The 17376-nt window shown below is 37.9% G+C and overlaps 2 protein-coding genes across 2 annotated transcripts in view; both read left to right on the top strand.

Moving 5' to 3' along the window:
* The first annotated feature begins 395 nt into the window (after positions 1-395).
* Positions 396-12807, top strand: CNPY2 (canopy FGF signaling regulator 2). The gene is made up of 6 exons (XM_026680035.2): positions 396-478; positions 2195-2305; positions 4165-4280; positions 4852-5049; positions 6632-6728; positions 11662-12807. The coding sequence occupies exons 2-6, from the start codon at positions 2218-2220 to the stop codon at positions 11703-11705; spliced, it is 543 nt and encodes a 180-aa protein (XP_026535820.1). The 5' UTR covers positions 396-478; positions 2195-2217; the 3' UTR covers positions 11706-12807.
* A 2698-nt stretch (positions 12808-15505) lies between these two features.
* The window catches only part of CS (citrate synthase), a 37133-nt gene continuing 35262 nt past the window's right edge, over positions 15506-17376 (top strand). Inside the window, exon 1 of the mRNA XM_026680030.2 lies at positions 15506-15615. Within this exon, the coding sequence (XP_026535815.1) occupies positions 15562-15615 (54 nt within the window). The 5' untranslated portion in view covers positions 15506-15561. The remainder of the gene's footprint in view (positions 15616-17376) is intronic.

Genomic DNA, 17376 nt, shown 5'->3' with positions numbered 1-17376 from the left:
TCATGCAATTTCAGACCGGTGGATGTGTAGAGAAGTTAACAGTTAAGGAGGCTGAGCTTCCGTAAGTCCATGCTTTGGGGAGATCTGGCCACGCCCCCAGCCGTCCTTCAACCCCCCCCCTTCTTCCAAGCTAACCCCGCCTATCACCGCCACCTTGCTTTACTCGCCACGTGGGCTGGGGGGGGCTTAAGGGTCCTTTTGAAGAAAAAAAAGAGTCGGCTTAGCAGCGCCTGCGCTTAAAAGAGCTTGCTCTCGAGGAGGGGGTGTTGTCTGACAAATGAGTGTTGAAAGAGGAAGAACGGAGTAGATATTAGGAATTTTCGTTTTCAAACGCGACCGAGGAAATGAAATTTAGTTCGTGAAAAAAAAAACAGGCAGGATGTTAACCAGCCCGGGAAAGAAGACTGGGAAAGCGCCTCTAACCGGCACTGAGTGGGGGAATCCGAGGGAGCGCGAGGGTCCGCTGTGGGGGATGCTGGTGAGAGCGATGAGCTTGGAAACGGGACACCTAGTTTAGAGAGAAGTAATAGAGTGGTAGCACTTACAAGTGGGCGTAACGGAGCGAGTAAGAGCTAGGAAGTTGCTGGTTCCGAATTCGGCTCTGCCACGCAGGGCACCGAATGCCTTTGGCAATGGGGCTCTGAAGTTTGGCTCCTGGTTTGCACAGCGAGGGCGAATAACAGCGGCCTGTCTTTAAGAGCTGTTGTACTTTAGATCATTGAGATAATATAGGCAAAGTAGTCAGAATACAAATACAAACGGCGCTTCTGTTACAAACATAGGAGGACTGAATCCTCAACTCGCATTTCGAGAGAGAGAGAGATGAGCTTGCAACTTTCATCCTGACTCTTGGACGTGCTGGTTGAAATTAATAACGGGTTGACTGTTATCCAAAATCTGGAGAAAATCTCTGAAAAAAAAACCCACCGATACTGGGTAGCTCTCCTAGAATAAAGAGTAGAAGTAATATTTTTAGCGTTGGGGAGGGGAGGGAATTAAAGCTGGAATTACTGTGGAAAAAAGAACAAAAATGGCAAATTAACAATGTTTTGATAGCGTAATCTGCCCCTGAATGTCATAATTACCTAGTTGCCTGCAATCCCTGTTCAATATCTTTCCTCATCTTACTAATAAAATATATATTAGAATCGCCAAGCTTGGTGGTGAGAATTTCATTTGCCCTTTAGTGTGAGTCAAGTTACCTGTATGATTTAACTCTGCCTTTAACATTGATCAAAATAAATAGTAGAAGCCAAAAACTGCAAGTAACACTTTGAGGTTTAGGACTCATCAGTTATACTTCAGACTGCATTTTTCAGCATTCCCAATTAAAAAATAATTTATATGTGTAGAAATAAAACGTATCTATGAAATCTTACTGTCTTTGTGTTGTGCTTTCCTCCACATAAAAATGTATGTGCATCTGAACTGATGTAGTTCTATGGTAAAACTTGTTTTCTGGAGTGTAGGTTATAAGGAAGTTTGGTGGTTGAGAGTCTACAAAGTGGATCATGGCAACTGAAAAATGGGAAGATCATAGAAATAGTGAATAAATCAGGAAAGGATAAAATAATTGAAAATTTTATTTGAAGATCCGGTAATGTAGCTGAGATGTATTCTGGATCATTCTTTGCTAGGTTTAAATCTATTTGATAAGCATGAATATAACCCACAAGGTCTGTTATGTTTGGAAACAGTTTGACAACTGTTAAAATATGAAAAATGTTTACTATATTTGCCAAATACATTTTGTCCTTTTTTTTATATGTTAGGCATATATTAAAAAGAGAGATTACTTTTAATTTGATTCTTTATAGAAAGCATAGCATGCTAGCAAACATTTTACAGTTCTGATTACTGTACTTAAAAAGAAGCAAATAACTGGGAACCTGCAGTTCTAATTGCTGCCTTTTGGCCTGTTGCACAAAAGGTACTTTGTATTCTACACTTGCTCAATGATTAACTGCTACCTTTCACAATATAGCTTTGTATAAAGATACTACAGTCCTGCAGAGTATGGGCATTGATGTGCTGGTGTTTTAAATCATGCATATACTTGTGTATGCATACTTGCATTTTGTAAGATGAGGATGAGATTCTGAAGCCTTGCAGAAGCTTGCTTTTGGGTTTAAGGGTGCCCCTCTCCAAAAAAGAACATTCATGTTCATCTTGAACTTAACATCTGACTTTGCAGGTTGCTTGCCCACATCTAGGAAGATGAATGGCTGGATTTCAAGCACCATCTGCTTCTTATTGCTATTGAGTAGTGTTTGTACCCAGAAGAGCCAAGATCTCCGCTGTGGAGGTAAACTAAGCTATTTTTAAAATTAATGAGTTGGTAAAGTACTTAAACATTTTCATCTAGTCCCTGCAGTTCTCTTTTGTCCTAAAAAAACTGTTATTTGATATGCATATTACTTTCTTTGCAGCAGAATCTACCCCTCTGCATATACAAACATGCACATGGACTAGCAACTAAGATAGCTGAACAAATGCATTATTAAAAATATTTTGCCCAGATTTATGACTGAATAGTTAGCATACTACATTACACCACAACCTTGTTACAACTTACTGACAGAATAGGATTAAAATGCCTTGTGCCTTATTTCTTCACTTATTCTAGAATGAATTTACTTGGTAGTATTTACTCTTCAGTCCTTGCCTTACTTCAAACTCAAATTCAAACCTTTATTATCAGTGTACAACATATGTACAATGAGATTGGCTGAGCCTCCCTTAGTGCAGCCCCCAACACAATGCAACTCAATGAAACACAGAAAATCCCTAACCAGTGAATACTACTAACAAATACTTCTCTTAGATACTTCTCTCATTCCCCAAAACCTAATGCTTCTTTCAGACAATGGTCTCTCCCATTTAATTGCAGAAGTATTTCACATTTTTTCATTGTGGATTAAGCAATTGGCTTTCATTCAAATTCTTCATGGCATATGTAAAATACGGTAGTGCCAATGATGGGACTTAACAACAGAACTGCTTGTCATTTCTTGTAGTTGGTTGCACACTGGACATTTTATGCCATTTGAAACATATTTTCTTCTTAACTAGGCAAGCCATGACTGGGAACTAATGTTCTGCAATATTTGGAGAGCTGTAAATTGCTTAGTTCTACTTAAGTGCATGAGTATTTTTTTTAACGTGAGAAGCAAGATTATTGAACCTATCACAGAAAATATCTTCAGGAAGGGATCATATCAACACCATCTTTTTCCTGCTATTCCTTTTGTCTTGCATCCTAGCTCCTGTTGTAATTCTGCTTGCTTATTAGTAGAGTAAAAAAAAGAGTACGAAAAGGAACATGCTTCATGTGGTTAAGATGCTGGCCCAGAAACCAGGAGTTTCTAGAAACTATAGACCCTCCCCTCAGTGATGAAAGCCAGTTGGGTGACTGGGCCAGGCAAAGTCTCTCAGTCCAGCCCACCTCACAAAATTATTGTTGTTTTGGGGAAAATAGGAGGTAGGACTTAGTTAACTAGAATATATGTATGTTGATAAAAAAAAAAAAAACAGTAACAACAATAACATTGCAATTGCTACTGAAGGCAAAGAAGAATTTGGCTATCTAATCCCTTTCTTGCTGTTTATATCTCCTTTTCTGACATTGACTGTAAATTCTCTGCAGAGCTTACTACTGTACTAAATACATTTGTTACTAGGCATAGACACAGTCCCTTGGCATGATTCCATCTGCAGCATGCTGTGCTATAAATAATGCATTTGTTCAGCTGCTAAATGCTAAAGACTGTTCTTAGCATGAGAGGGAAATCATGGAGTTAATGCCTGAGTGATGGCTAGCTAGAAAGAAGAAAAAGAAAGAAAGGTTAAAATGGGACAGACGGCCACTTGACTGACAATTAGTGAGAAGGAAAAGCTGCTCTGAAATTTAGTTTAATCTTAGTTTAATGAGTTTGCTAACACTAATTTACAGTCCTTTGTTCATTTGCTGAGATTTTCAGCTGTGATTATAGGTTTGTAAAAAATCTGGTGACTCAATCCAGCACCACAAAAATGGAAATAAGTTGTGAAAGTGTGGAAAATCCTTATTAAAACTGTCCCTTAACAGTTCTATATATTACTGTATTGTTCTTGATAAATAATCATCTCACTAGTATTTGATTCCTAAGTGATGTTTGCTTTTAGTATGCCGGGCTCTAGTGGATGAGCTGGAATGGGAAATATCTCGAATAGATCCGAAAAAAACTATCCAAGTAGGCTCCTTCCGCATTAATCCTGATGGAAGCCAGTCCATAGTAGAGGTAATATATTCTGTACTTGACATAGATTAGTTGAATCTTTGAAAATTTCCATTACAATTGCTGAAATGGGCAAACTGTGAAATGGTTAGAAAACTCACGTGAGGGAAGGTTTTAAATTTCCGATGAGAGAGATTAAGTATTTAGAGGTTTCTTTTTATCCTGTTTCCCCCTACCAATTCCATAATATATTGTGAACAATATAATTAAGAGCTTTTCTTTTTATTTCAATATTGCTGAAAAAGTTAGAGCACCATCCAATAATTGTAGTCAGAAGATTATATCATACTGTAAATATATAGTCACCTACAGTCAAAACATAGTGGGTTAAACTTTAGTGGCCCCTTGTCTACTGAAAACAATTACAGCTGCAAAAATAGTAATAAGTTAAGAAATGATTTTACTGACTAAGTACATGATGATTCGTTCTTCTATAGCATAAGTGAGAGTTTTCTAATATTTACAGATCATACTTTGTATCTCCTGTGCCAGACTGAAGAAGGATTTGCAGTTGTCTCTGATAAACAGGGAGAGCTTCTGTCATCTGTTTAACAAAGTATTCATTGGCTCTTAGGTGCCCTATGCCAGATCTGAGGCTCACCTGACGGAGCTGTTGGAGAACATCTGTGAAAACATGAATAACTATGGTGAAAAGATCGATCCTTCAACTCACAGGAAGAATTATGTCAGAGTGGTCTCCTTTGATGGGACCAAGATGGATCTTTCTGAAACCAAATTTGATGGTGATGTGACATCAAGCCTGAAGTTTGCAGTAAGTGATCCAGAAGGATGTCCTTTCTTTTAGATGCTCCTAATTATGATGTATTGCTTTTCTGTAGAATATAAGAACCACAGACTAGATTGGGAGAAGCATTTAGCTCATTATTCTATTCTAAGAGTGGACAACCAAAACCTACAGAAGCTTATAAGTAAGACATAAATGCAAACATTCTCTTGTAGTAGTTATTCAGTACAATCTAGTAGGTGTTCTCTTTAATTTTAGCAACAACTGCTATTGAAAGACCACCTTCATAGCTTAGCGAGAAATTATTGAACTTGCATACATAACATTTCAGAAGATCTCAAGGGACACAATAGATTTTTAACCCTTTGCCTTTCTTTATTTGATTACTTGTAATCTGTCTCACATATAATTTGCATAACCATTCCCCACTTCATCCCAGTTTATATTTTACAACAGTCTAGCTATTTATGCATCTGGTGAAGTGAATGCAATTTATGAAAGCTTATACCTTTTAATAAAATTTGTTAGTTGGAAAACCAGGCTCTTTCTGATTTTCTGTCACAATAGACGTAACAGTTTTCCTCTTACGAGACCTTAGTAATGAAGAGTTATGGTGACAAACAGCCGACATGCTACTTATATCTTTATGGTTACAGCCAAATTCTGGTTGTATGCTGTGAAAGATTGAGGAAGCAAAACTTTCTACGCCAATGATCGTGCCTTACAAGTATTATACAATAGAAGAGGTACACAAACGATAAAAGACAACATTGATTTCTGAAACATTGATGAACCCCATGGTAGTGGTTCTGATGCGAAAATACAAGTATATCTTAAGGGGAGCTTTAGAAAAATGACAGGGCCTTCTCCTTTCCCTTCTGTCTCTAAAATCTTCAGAATTTTTTCCTTGCATAAATCAAGAGCTACATGATTGTCTTTTTCTCAGCATTGCTGTTTCTCAAGTGTAGGGCCAGCAAAAGAGGAACTCTATCTGCTTCAAGAAAGTTGGTTCAGAAAATGTAAGAGCATAATACTAATTTAATATAGTCATATTTTTAGGGGCTCCAGTGCAAGGTTGAAAATTATGCAGCTGTTTTAATGAGCCAATTCATTAAGGTGGCTGTGTCTTTGATGCAACTTCTGTGTGGAATCTTAAAAAAAACAACAGCTGCTTTAAGGAAGCACTGTACTTGTGTTCTTGTGTGCTGGAGCACCTTTTCCAAATCATTTCCTAAGCATATACAATCTTATTACCTGTATATTCTGTTATTACTCTGTTGAGGGAAATTGGAGAAATGTGAAGTCATACATGTTTGACTTCCACATATAATTAATGGAATTGCATAGAGAAAGAAGTCAGAATATCCTGTTCATGGCTTCTGAAAAGAACAGGCTGTATTATGCTAATTAACTGCCTCCCCTTCCTCCCAATGAACTGTGTTTTCTCTCTAGTGCATTTTGACTAAAGGAGAGTCATGGCAATTGCCCTGAGTTAAGTTGGTCTAGGCTTGCTGTGCTTTAAAATTGGCTTAGCCAATAGACCTGGGAGAATAAGATAAGAAACAGCTATAAAAAAGCTGCTCAGCTGAATTCCTGGTTTTCCTCACAGTGTGAGAAAATAGCTGAAGAGTACGAAGACGAGCTCATAGAATTCTTTTCCCATGAGGCAGAAAATGTCAAGGACCGGCTATGCAGCAAACGAACAGGTAAGCACAGAATCGGTAGCACTGTTGAGTTTTAAAAGATACGGTCTGTCATGGCTTTACCATCTATGGGGGCATATAGGGCAGAAACCAGTCTGTAGTCTTTTGCTGATTGGCAAATTAAAAGCATGCTAATAATTGGTATAAAAAGGGCGCAGTCCATACTGAAGCCTGAAAGCTCCCTGGGTGACTTTTGCCTTCATTTCCTCAGCTTATTCCAACTCAGAGGGTGGTCGTTGTAGGGGAAATAGAAAGAGGGACTCCTCTGTATCCATGCCTTGAGTTCTTGGATGAAAAATGCTGTGTTCATCAAATGGAATGTTCATCATTGGTTTGAACTTGCAATTTTAAAATATTATAAAAATGCTTGGATAATATTTTAGCTGATAGCTGCTTCTCTCTTTTTCAGAAGTTCTGATATTTTTAAAATTTATTTAATCACACATCTCACCAAAATGACTGTGCAGCATACAACAAATTACTGTTTGTACTGTTCTTAGGTATTTAAATATATATATAAAATGAAAACACCTCTTCTGTTATTACCACCACATACATACAATGCTTCATGTGTTGCGTGTTTGTTATTTAAACTTCTCTTTTTCATGATACCATCAATTCCGTGAGTTTCCTTTCTTTCCCTTCCACTCAATCCAATCTTTCATTTTTTTTCTAACTGAATCCTCATTCATTTTCTCTGTGTGACCAAATCATCTCAATGTACTCCTTTAGTAGTGAGCACTTATGCTGTGTTTTGTTGGTTGCTGAATGCAAAAATAATTCAAGCTTGTTCACAGTGTATGTTCTCTCTAAATCAACAAATATGTAATAAATAAAGAGGTAAAATAATGAAGGCAGAAGGAAAGAAAAAATGTTGGCTTTGCTTAATTTTGAATCTGGCTTTTAACCTAGTTGTGGCACTCCTGATAGAAGATATCCCTTAGTAAAGAAAGAAGGTCCCTCTTCCTGATATTGTAGTTGTACCCCTGCATTTCATTTCAAATATCAAACAAAAGTAATCATTTCACAAGGAAGGTGAATATTCTAGCTTTCAACAGACTGAGGACCAGCTGTTTGTTGGGGTGAAGTAATAATTAAAATCCTTTTTGGCCTGGGAATATCTCTTGTAGCTTTGAGCTAGTTATTTTCTTTTCAGCCAGATTTACTTCTTGCGTAAAATAGTTGAGGAAAAAGAATTCATCTATACCATAGGTGTCAAACTCATGGCTTGCGGGCTGGATGCATCACGTGCTGATCATGCCCACCCCCAGTTTAGCAAAGAGGAAAAAAGTCCTGATAATGTCAGTGATAATAACGTGACAACGTGCGTTTGACACCCCTGATCTATACCATCCCGAACTTGGAGAAGTAACAGCACACAAATGAATATGATAAGGCAAGACACTATTAACATTAACTTCTGGGTCCATTGTTCAAAAATATCTTTCAATATGTCCAATATTAAAATATTTTGCTTCATTCTCTACTTGTAAATTAAGATTGAGTGTAATATTTAATTGTAATAATTAATTTAATTGTAATAATTTAATTGTAATATTTAATTGTAATATTTAGGTCCTTTTAATTCCCTCTAGTATCCTGTGTTTAAGGTCTTATTTTTAAAAAAAGCATACAGTAGAACCTCTGGTCACGAATGCTTCTGACCACGACCAAATTGGGTTTTGACCAAAAAATTCACAAAATTTTTGAATGTCACAAACGCATACTTGGGTGGCGATCAAACATGACTTGATCCAGAAATTCCTGAAGACAAAACATTAGAAGACAAAGAAACCACCAAAGTTATGGAATAAATTATGGTCATGACCAGAGTTTCTACTGTATTCCCACAAGAAGGATTCTTTCTAATTAATTCCAAAATCTTATTTCAGATTTATCTGGATCCTTAGCCTGTTTGTAACTTTCTAAAATCAAAGTTCAATCACCCTGCTGCTGCTTATTCCATTTTGTTATGTTTAGAAACCTGTAATTAAAGCTGCTTTCATTAAGTTTTGAAGGAAACTTAGTGCTGTAAAACCTGTCAATTCCTGATATCTGAAAAGCAGTTAATAAACAATTTCTGACAGTGATTAGAAAGTGAAGTATGTGAACTTAGTATCCTTTCAGAGGTACCAACATGGCTACTAAACTGAGGTTTATTACCTCTTCAACCATAGTTCTAAACCTTCTAGAGACCTGCTGTCTGAACTACTTGTGGGAAATCTCAAGTCCTCTCCTTGTCTAGAGAGGAATTATTGAAGAGCTGTCTACTGACTCAGACAAGATCAAGACTTAGTTGAAACAGGATTTTTTAAATGCCAGGCTATAAGAATGACACAGTAAAAGATGTTACTCTGGGCATACAAAATAGAATAGAATAGAATACATTCTATAGTATTCTATTCTATACAAAAGAAATCAGCTGATATCTTGATAATTAAAAGAGATACACAAATAACAAAGCAAGATAATATCTTGAATAATTTTGCTATATCGAATTTATAAAAAATAGCATGTTAAAGTTTTGTAGAACTTTGTGAAAATTAACAAACAAAAAATAAAAAGAAGTCAATTTCTATGATATTTGAAGGAATAAAATATCAAAATTATTACAAAGAATGTAAAGTTGGTTTATTTGATTGAGGATAAAATAGACATGTTATCTCTGGTAAACTCAATGGACTTTTGCTGACAACAGGACTGAAATGATTTTTATGGATTTATGGAATGAAATTTATGGATTTGTTTATTTAAATAAGAGATACGGGGAGAAGAAATCATTTGCTGTATTTTAGTGATAAGTTACTATAATTGTTTACATTTGTGATTAAGTTGGGAAGTCAGTTCTTTATATATTTTATTTTTCTTTAATTATATTCTTATCCTTTCTTTTTCCCTTTTTTCTTTTCTGCACTTTCTACTTTTTTCCAGTTTCTATTATTTTTACTGTTGTAATTATTATCTTTAATAAAATTATGATTAGAAAAAAAGCAAGAAAGGAATATACTTTTAAAACCTTTTTCTGTTTTTCTCTTTAGCATTTCTACTTTTAATTGGCTGATTCCAAATTCTAGCCTGACCAGCCAAGCTATTATATTTTATGAGGAATCTGGAGCCTGTGTTTTTGCATGTTGTGATTAAATTAACTTTATTGCTGAAAACATGCTACTATCTTAGATAGAAAGGAAAATATATTTCCCATAGGATTGCTGCTTCTGGAATAGGGCTAAGGAGGAAAAAAAAGATCAATTATGTACAATAAGGGGAGCCATACCAGCAACTCCAGCCTGCATGACTATGGAGAAGAATCTTGAACATCAAGAGAACAGTATAAGAGTATACCAGATTTGGTCCTCCATTACATATTTTACAAAATTGAGATTTACCCAGTGCCCTAGAAACTCAAATGATCTTTCTCTAGATTGGGAGGATATCGAAAACCACTTGCTATCTTTTATAACTGAATGCTATATTACTTAAACAGTTAGAAGAAATTATCTTCTTTCCTTCTGTGTATTTTCCGTGGCTAGGAAAGAGATGACAAACATCCAGTTGCCAAGACGCCATTTAGAAAACTGACCTTTTCTGTAACATTGACTTATTTTTGGATTGCATGTCTGGCTGTGCTTGTTTCCACCTGACCTTTGCCCTCTCGTGTTTGAGAAGCGGAAACTTGCCATGGTGCTACAACCAAAGAACAGCAACTTTTTTTCTGAGCATTAAATCATGGTGTAGTAATCCTTCTTGGCAGTGTTTTCAGTTTCATAAGTCTTTTGTAGCAGCTGGCTAAGAAATTAAAATACAAATCCTTATTTCTATGTTAAAACCTGCCAAAGAAAAAAGTCTATGGAAAATTATATTCTTAAGAGTCATATAATGCTTTTAAGTGCAGCTAGATTGGCTTGAAGGAGTGTCCTTAATGACTGACGTGGAGTGAAATCAATTGCATAAGTCACTTGATGATCTGTCCATACAGGTAGTTTGCCAGAACCTTTGGAATTGTGTGGCATGATTAGATTCATGACTATTCATACTGATAAAAAGTACAGTAAACTCTGATCCTCTGCCAGTCTTTGAATCATCAGTGATCTCTAGCTTTCAATATGAAAGAGGAAATGAAGATTGCACTCCAGATAAAAATTGTAAGTAGGTCTCTTAAGCTAGACCAAACTTTCAGGAAAAAATAATAGGGCTGGCAGGTATGCAGACAAGATTCCTGGGTCATAAATTTTGCAGGCTTAGAGAACCAATGATTAATTAGAATGCGAATATTACATCTTTTTGATGAGTTTTTCCTCTTGTCCAAAAATAATAATTTGAGTCGCTATTAGAATTTGGAGATAAGCCTTAAAACAGGTTGATTTACAATTAGCAGAATCTTAAGGTGCAGGGAAGGCAGGCAGGTATAAACATGATTAGATCTAAGAAAAGGCACAAATTGAATCATTTCATCTTAAGTGCTTTCTTTTTGGAGTGTCTTTGCATGTTTAATCAAAGTAAAATCAAAATATGCATACATAATTATTCAAAATAATTAGGATTCCAAAAATAATTGATTGCAAGATGTGGTTTTTAAAACTGTGTGATTGAATAAATCCCATATGGCTTTGTTTGAAAAGGTAAATAATACATATTTTACCAATCATAATCATTTTGTTTGTAAACAGGCTTAGCGAAGTGAAACAAGCTACATTAGATTTAGAACAGTGTTTCTCAGTCTTGATAACTTACAGATGGCTAGCCTTCAACTCCCAGAATTCCCTGGCATTAGCTCAGCTAGGGAAGTAATTCAAATTCAGAAATGCTTATAGAGGTATGTTTACTGTCATTATGCTCTTGGGAACTGTTACTGATATTGGATAAGTGTAAACTAGTCATGCTGGCTAGCTGGAAATTCTAGTTCATGTAATAATGAGAACTGATTTTTTTTTTATAGATCTCTGTGACCACGCCTTACATCTCTCGCATGATGAACTGTGAAGTGTAAAGGCTGACTGACCTGGTAGAAGACTTTGCCTAATTCTTTGTAGACTACATCCCTTTTTACAAGCACCTATAATTATTGTCCCAGGAGTTGTCTTTCAATTTGGGGGAAAGTGCAGAACACCCTAGAAACTTAAGACTGTGTATCAGAGGAGGGGGGGGGGGAATTCCAAGGCAAGCTTCTTGATATAATTTTACGAAGCAAACACAAGATGACAGATCCAACATTTGACTTTTAAGCACACACACTAAGTAGATTGTTTTATAAAAGGAAAGAGATTTCTATCATTATCAAAGTCCACTTTGCAGTAGCATTGACATTGTTAGTGTGTTCTAATTTTTAAAGAAAAAGATGCTTTGTGGTTGTATGCAAACTGAGTTGCAGATCGTCTCAAGCAACCAGCAATACAACTTCCACATTCACTTCCAAAATAGAATTTGAGCAGAAGAATCTTACAAATGTTATTCTCACTTTTGAACCCAACTTATTTAAAGACCTGGGGCAGGACAATCATTTGTAAAAACTTTCTCTGAATTGGAAAGATAAATAGAACCTATAGAGATGCCCTCATTATAAAGCCAAAGAAGGGACCATTGTATAGCACCTTCCCAGTCTCCAACACAACTGTGAACTATGGTTGCAATGGCCATATGGAGGCCACATGACATTGTTATTGTGCAGGGATTGTTCCATATTGTAGATGGAGTATTTGTAGAACATACATACCCAGTTGGTTATTACATGGTTCAATGTTTTTGTGTGAAGAGCCAACTGACCTCAGAAAATGGCCTCTAGGAATGATTGGCCGTATTACAGAGATTCTGCATAAAACATTCAGATCAGATAGCAAGCCAGTCTATATTGCCTGTATGTGGAGTGATAACCATACAACAGTCTTTTTATTGTCTTTTAAATTATTACATAAAATGGCTGCTCCCTTGCTGTGAGATGTGAGCGATATTCAGGAATGTGCTGATTTGGGGCATCAGACACTTGGAGAATGGGGAAGATGTGTTTCTTTTAATCTATGTTTTCATAAGAGGATAAAATACATTCCATGGTGGCTAGATAATAAATTGGAATTGGGTCCTACTCAAATTGGCTAATGGATTTTCCCCCATTTTTAATTGAAAAGAATATGTATTAGAGCATTATAGAGCATATTGACTTTACTGCTATAATAGCAATCTTAGATTTTTTTTTCCAACTGGGAGTTCAGTCGCTTGCATCATCAAACATGTAGCCTACCAGATTTATTCAAATAACGTCCAGAACCATGCTGGATTCATACGTCATGTTAAGCCAAAATCACACAATTCATTACAAGCCTTTGATTTGCTTCCATTATATCCTTCAACTTTTACTACCTACTGTATGTAATATGAAATACTACTGGCCTGTCTTCTGGAATGGTGAAAAAGATTACTAAACTAAGACAAAGAATGCCATACTTTATCCTTTTACATGAGAGCTAATTAGGTATTATGCAAATTTTTAAAAATTCACGTAATACAGTTACTATAAAATGATTTTGTAGAGCTCACATACAGTGCTTAGTCATAAAATGATTTGTTTGGTTTTGACTTATATTGTGCAAACATGGCCAGCTGAAGTTTATTTAGTAAATATTTGTCAAACTATGGCTCAGTACAATATGAGTTAGATTTCCATTGAGTTTCCATTGCAAAGCAGTGAAACTTCTCAAAAGCAGCAATTGGTTGCATTTTCTGCCTTTACTGAAACATTTTTTTCATTAGACAGAAAATAATCAGGTAATTTGCATTTTAAATTATTTACCAAAGGCAAGAAAAGCAGTGAGAAGTCAGGACTCGCTCATAGTTAAGATCAGCACATTGATATTTGAATTGCGCTCAGAAGTAGACTAGCAACTAGGTGTGGATGAAATAGCACTGGGATTCTAAAAGCAGAATGCATATTGCTGGACTGTAGTATTGGTTGCTGCATTCTAAACAAAAATTTCCAAGCATTTTTCAAAGGCTAAAAAGTCTCCTGAAAGAGAAATTACCACTGACTTATCTCTACGTCTATAGTTGTCATGACTTTTGTGGACTTTTCTAAAACAGGTGTGCAGCTCTGTTAATTTGTGACAACCTGAAAAAAAGAATCACATGATCTTGGAAATACCAAAATTACGTTTCTACAAGGAACAACCTTCACTCTCAGGGTCAAATTTGTGTGTGTTGCATCAGCATGGAAATTTTTTTAATTAAAGTTATATTCAAAAATGGTTGTCTTGCTAAGATGATGTACTGTTGTCCCTCTTCCACTTGCACTGCATAGAAATTTACATAAATGGGAATTCTCTATATAGAAAGGGGATGTCTATAGCTTGAATTACCCATAGACAAAAAGAATCCCTTGCAGTTTCAAAAAGGAATGCTAAATGACATTTTGGTTCAGTCTGAGGACTCTGCACTGTCATCTATCTGCTGTGTGAGAACACAGGCTAAAGGCAGAATGTGTATTTGGAACTTTGCTGGTTTCAGGAGGGTATGCAATAGGTAAGGCACTTAGCCAAATGGAGCAAGTGGCATAGACTAACCCACCAGCTAAGGAAAGGCCTTTGTCCTGCAATATCTGTTGCCTTATCGCTCTTCCCACACTCTTCTGATCTGCAATATGTCAATACTAGCTGAGTGATGTTGCACTACAGTACTGCATTGAAAGGCATACTGCTGACCTTTTCTCAGAAGCTGAAGGCATGGCCTTCATAAATTGCTTCAAGACTTGGATTTTTCCTATTCTTTTGCTTGAGACAAAGGACAAGATGATATCGTCTGTTGCTAACTGGACTGATTTAATTGTACTTTAAACACTGGAAAATTTAGTATGTTTGCTGGCAAAAGAGGGCCCTGTGGCACATGGTTCCTCCGCCTTGCAATTGCTTTATAAAGTTAAGTATATCCTTAAAAACTATCCCATTACATTATGCTATATGTCAGGTTGGCTGGATTCCAAACTGTGCAAAACCAGCAATGAGCAAATTTAAATTTTTTTAAAAGTTATGTTAACTTCTGAGGAGCACAAAGTGTGCGCAATGTCATCAGATGTGCTACTTTGAGCATGGGACTAGAGTCACACAATATTTTTATTCCTGTTTTAATCGCAGGGAAAAGGGCCATTTTGCTGAAGAATTATAGCATTTTTGGCGATTGGCTGCAGACCTTTCTACCCTTGGCTAAACAAAGCTGCTATATAAAATCAGGATGCAAACATCACACTAAGTCACCCCGATGGTGTTACCTAGTCGGGTAAAACGAAACGTCTGCAAGCAAACCAGCAACCTCAGAACCACAAGTTTAATACTGAGATACATATATTAACGTCTATTGGGGACAGATCCGTTACACACACACACACACCCCTCGCAAAACGGGAAGCCGAGGGCTCGCTAAAAACCAACGCCGCCGAACTTCGAGACAAGCGGGGACGCGCCCGGTTAAAAGCGCTTTCCCTTCAACGTTCCACCCCACCCTTGGCGGCCCCTCCGCGCGCAGCGAGGCCTTGTCCATCCACCGCCTCGCAGCCAATCGCAGCGCGCCGCCGCCGCCGCCGGAAAAGAGGCGCGGCTCTTCGGGGGCGAGAGCGACCGACTCTGTTAATGCCGCTTTGGGCCTTCTTCCCAGCCTTGCTCCGCCCAGACGCTGCCAGAACCCCAGCCCGGCGCAGCCCGCTCGTCTTCTCCCTTACGCCGCCCTCCCTCCCCTCTTCCCGGTCTTCGTCGCCTGCTTTTCTGCCCGCCTCCAAGACCTGTTTCCCCCCACTTTTTTTTCCCGAGGGCGGGTTCTGCTTTCCCTTTCTCCGCCACACCACTTTTGGTCGGTGCTCGCCATGACCTTGTTGACTGCCGGTAGCAGGGCGGCCGCGCGCCTCTTGGGAGCCAAGGTGAAGGGTTTGATGTTTTCTCCCCCCTCCGTTCTGCTCTTTCCTTTTTTTTTCCGGGGGGTGGGTGGGGTGGATGATGGGTGGGGTGGCTGTTCTTGCGAGCGCCATGACCGGGCGCGGGGGAGGAGAGAGAGGGAGAGAAAAGGGCTGCAAGCTGTCACCCCGCAGGGCGGTCTCTCCGCGTGGAAGTTCTCGGCGCTTCCCTTCCCACGTCAGGCTTGCACAGCAGCCCAAGTGCGACTTGGGCAAGGGTGTCTTGTGTCCCCCCACTTGGGGGTGCCAACCCTGCGAACACGCTCGGCATGCAGTGCCCTTGGGTTGAGGCGGGCTATAGTCCCCCCTTACCCTCCGCGCTGTCTCTCCAGCAGCTGCGATGAGGAGAGAGTAACGCTCAAATGCTCATTTTCACTCTTTATTCTCCTTTCTTGTCCCCACAGTCGCAAAGAGATTATGATTTTAAAAGCTTCTTGTCGCCTGGGCGTGCTTCCAGAAACGGGAGGGAGGTTGGTAGTTGGAGATTTGGCTCCTAAAGAAAATAAACAAACAAACAAACATAGTAAGATATCCCCTTTCTGTCGCCCACCTACCTACCCCCCTCCCCAATATTGTGAAGTTTGGCCATCTTGGCCCTTTTCAGGCCTTGGCGGGACGGCTCACTTTTTTTTCCCCTTCCCCGTTCACGTGACCTCTGAAGGGGAAGCTCTTCTCTCCCTCTGTCATGTGCAGTTTATATACGATATACTCGAACACAAATTTAAGTTGGTATTTTAGGGGAAAGGTGCATGCGTGTTCCTTTGTGAGGCGAAACATACCGCCAGACTGCTTGAGCTGGTGGAAAGATCGCTTGGAAAATGTGTCTCTATTTCCCCTTCCCCTTTCTGATTTTCCTTCTATATTAATCAAGATAATAATCTGATAATTTGCAGAAACTGTCCTTTGGTAGATTGCTTGAAGGCGGTGAAGTCCACTGTTAAAGTGAGCTTTTTCTTCGTCAGTTTCTAGGGAGGCCCACAAAAAATGAAATACATGACTTTTATTTCAAATATGAAACAAAGGAGTTCATCCTCCAAATTATTTTGTCTTCTTTTAAAAAAACTGAGTGCAGTTTGGTAGAAATAAAAGCTGAAATATCTTTACTGTTCTTTGTTTCAATAGAATAAACCCCTGAAACTCTTCCTGATGTTCTGTCTATGGAAAGCAGTAGGATTTGGATTGAGCATTTGGGACTGTCAAAATCTGGATGACCATTAGATAGCAGCAAAGAAAACCACCCAATTATAGGAGCTGAAAATATACCATATGAACAACTTTCAACCCATGCCCACAATAAAACAGCTGTTTAGAGCTGTATCTGGGGGAAAAAATGAAACATGCATACTTTAGTTTGTGCATAAACCACTTGAAATTAGCTGTTCCTTGTACAAAAATAGTGTTACTTCTGAAGAGAGGGTTAGGCCTGTGCTTGTTCCTGTATAGTTTGGAGTAGTAGTTTTCTAAAATTAACAACGGGATTATTGTTGCTGATTTCTTAATGTGACTAGTAATCAAATATATTGAAGGGGCTGAGTAATTCTCATTTTTTTGGTGCAAACTTCCAATTTTTTAAAGCTAATGAATATATTAGAACACTCAATTATATCATAATATAGTATAATAGGTAATAGTAATTTATGGGAACATGTTCTTGAAGATGGTAATTTCCCTCTTGGAATATTTTTTGGTAATGTTCTCTTTTGGCATACAGTTCCATTATATGACTTT

Source organism: Notechis scutatus, chromosome 2 (assembly GCF_049901735.1).
Source record: "Notechis scutatus isolate UNSWTSFEM ecotype Mainland chromosome 2, rNotScu1.2, whole genome shotgun sequence".
NCBI lineage: Eukaryota > Metazoa > Chordata > Lepidosauria > Squamata > Elapidae > Notechis > Notechis scutatus.
The sequence above is the reverse complement of the archived record's forward strand: the minus strand, read 5'-3'. Positions and strand labels throughout refer to the sequence as shown.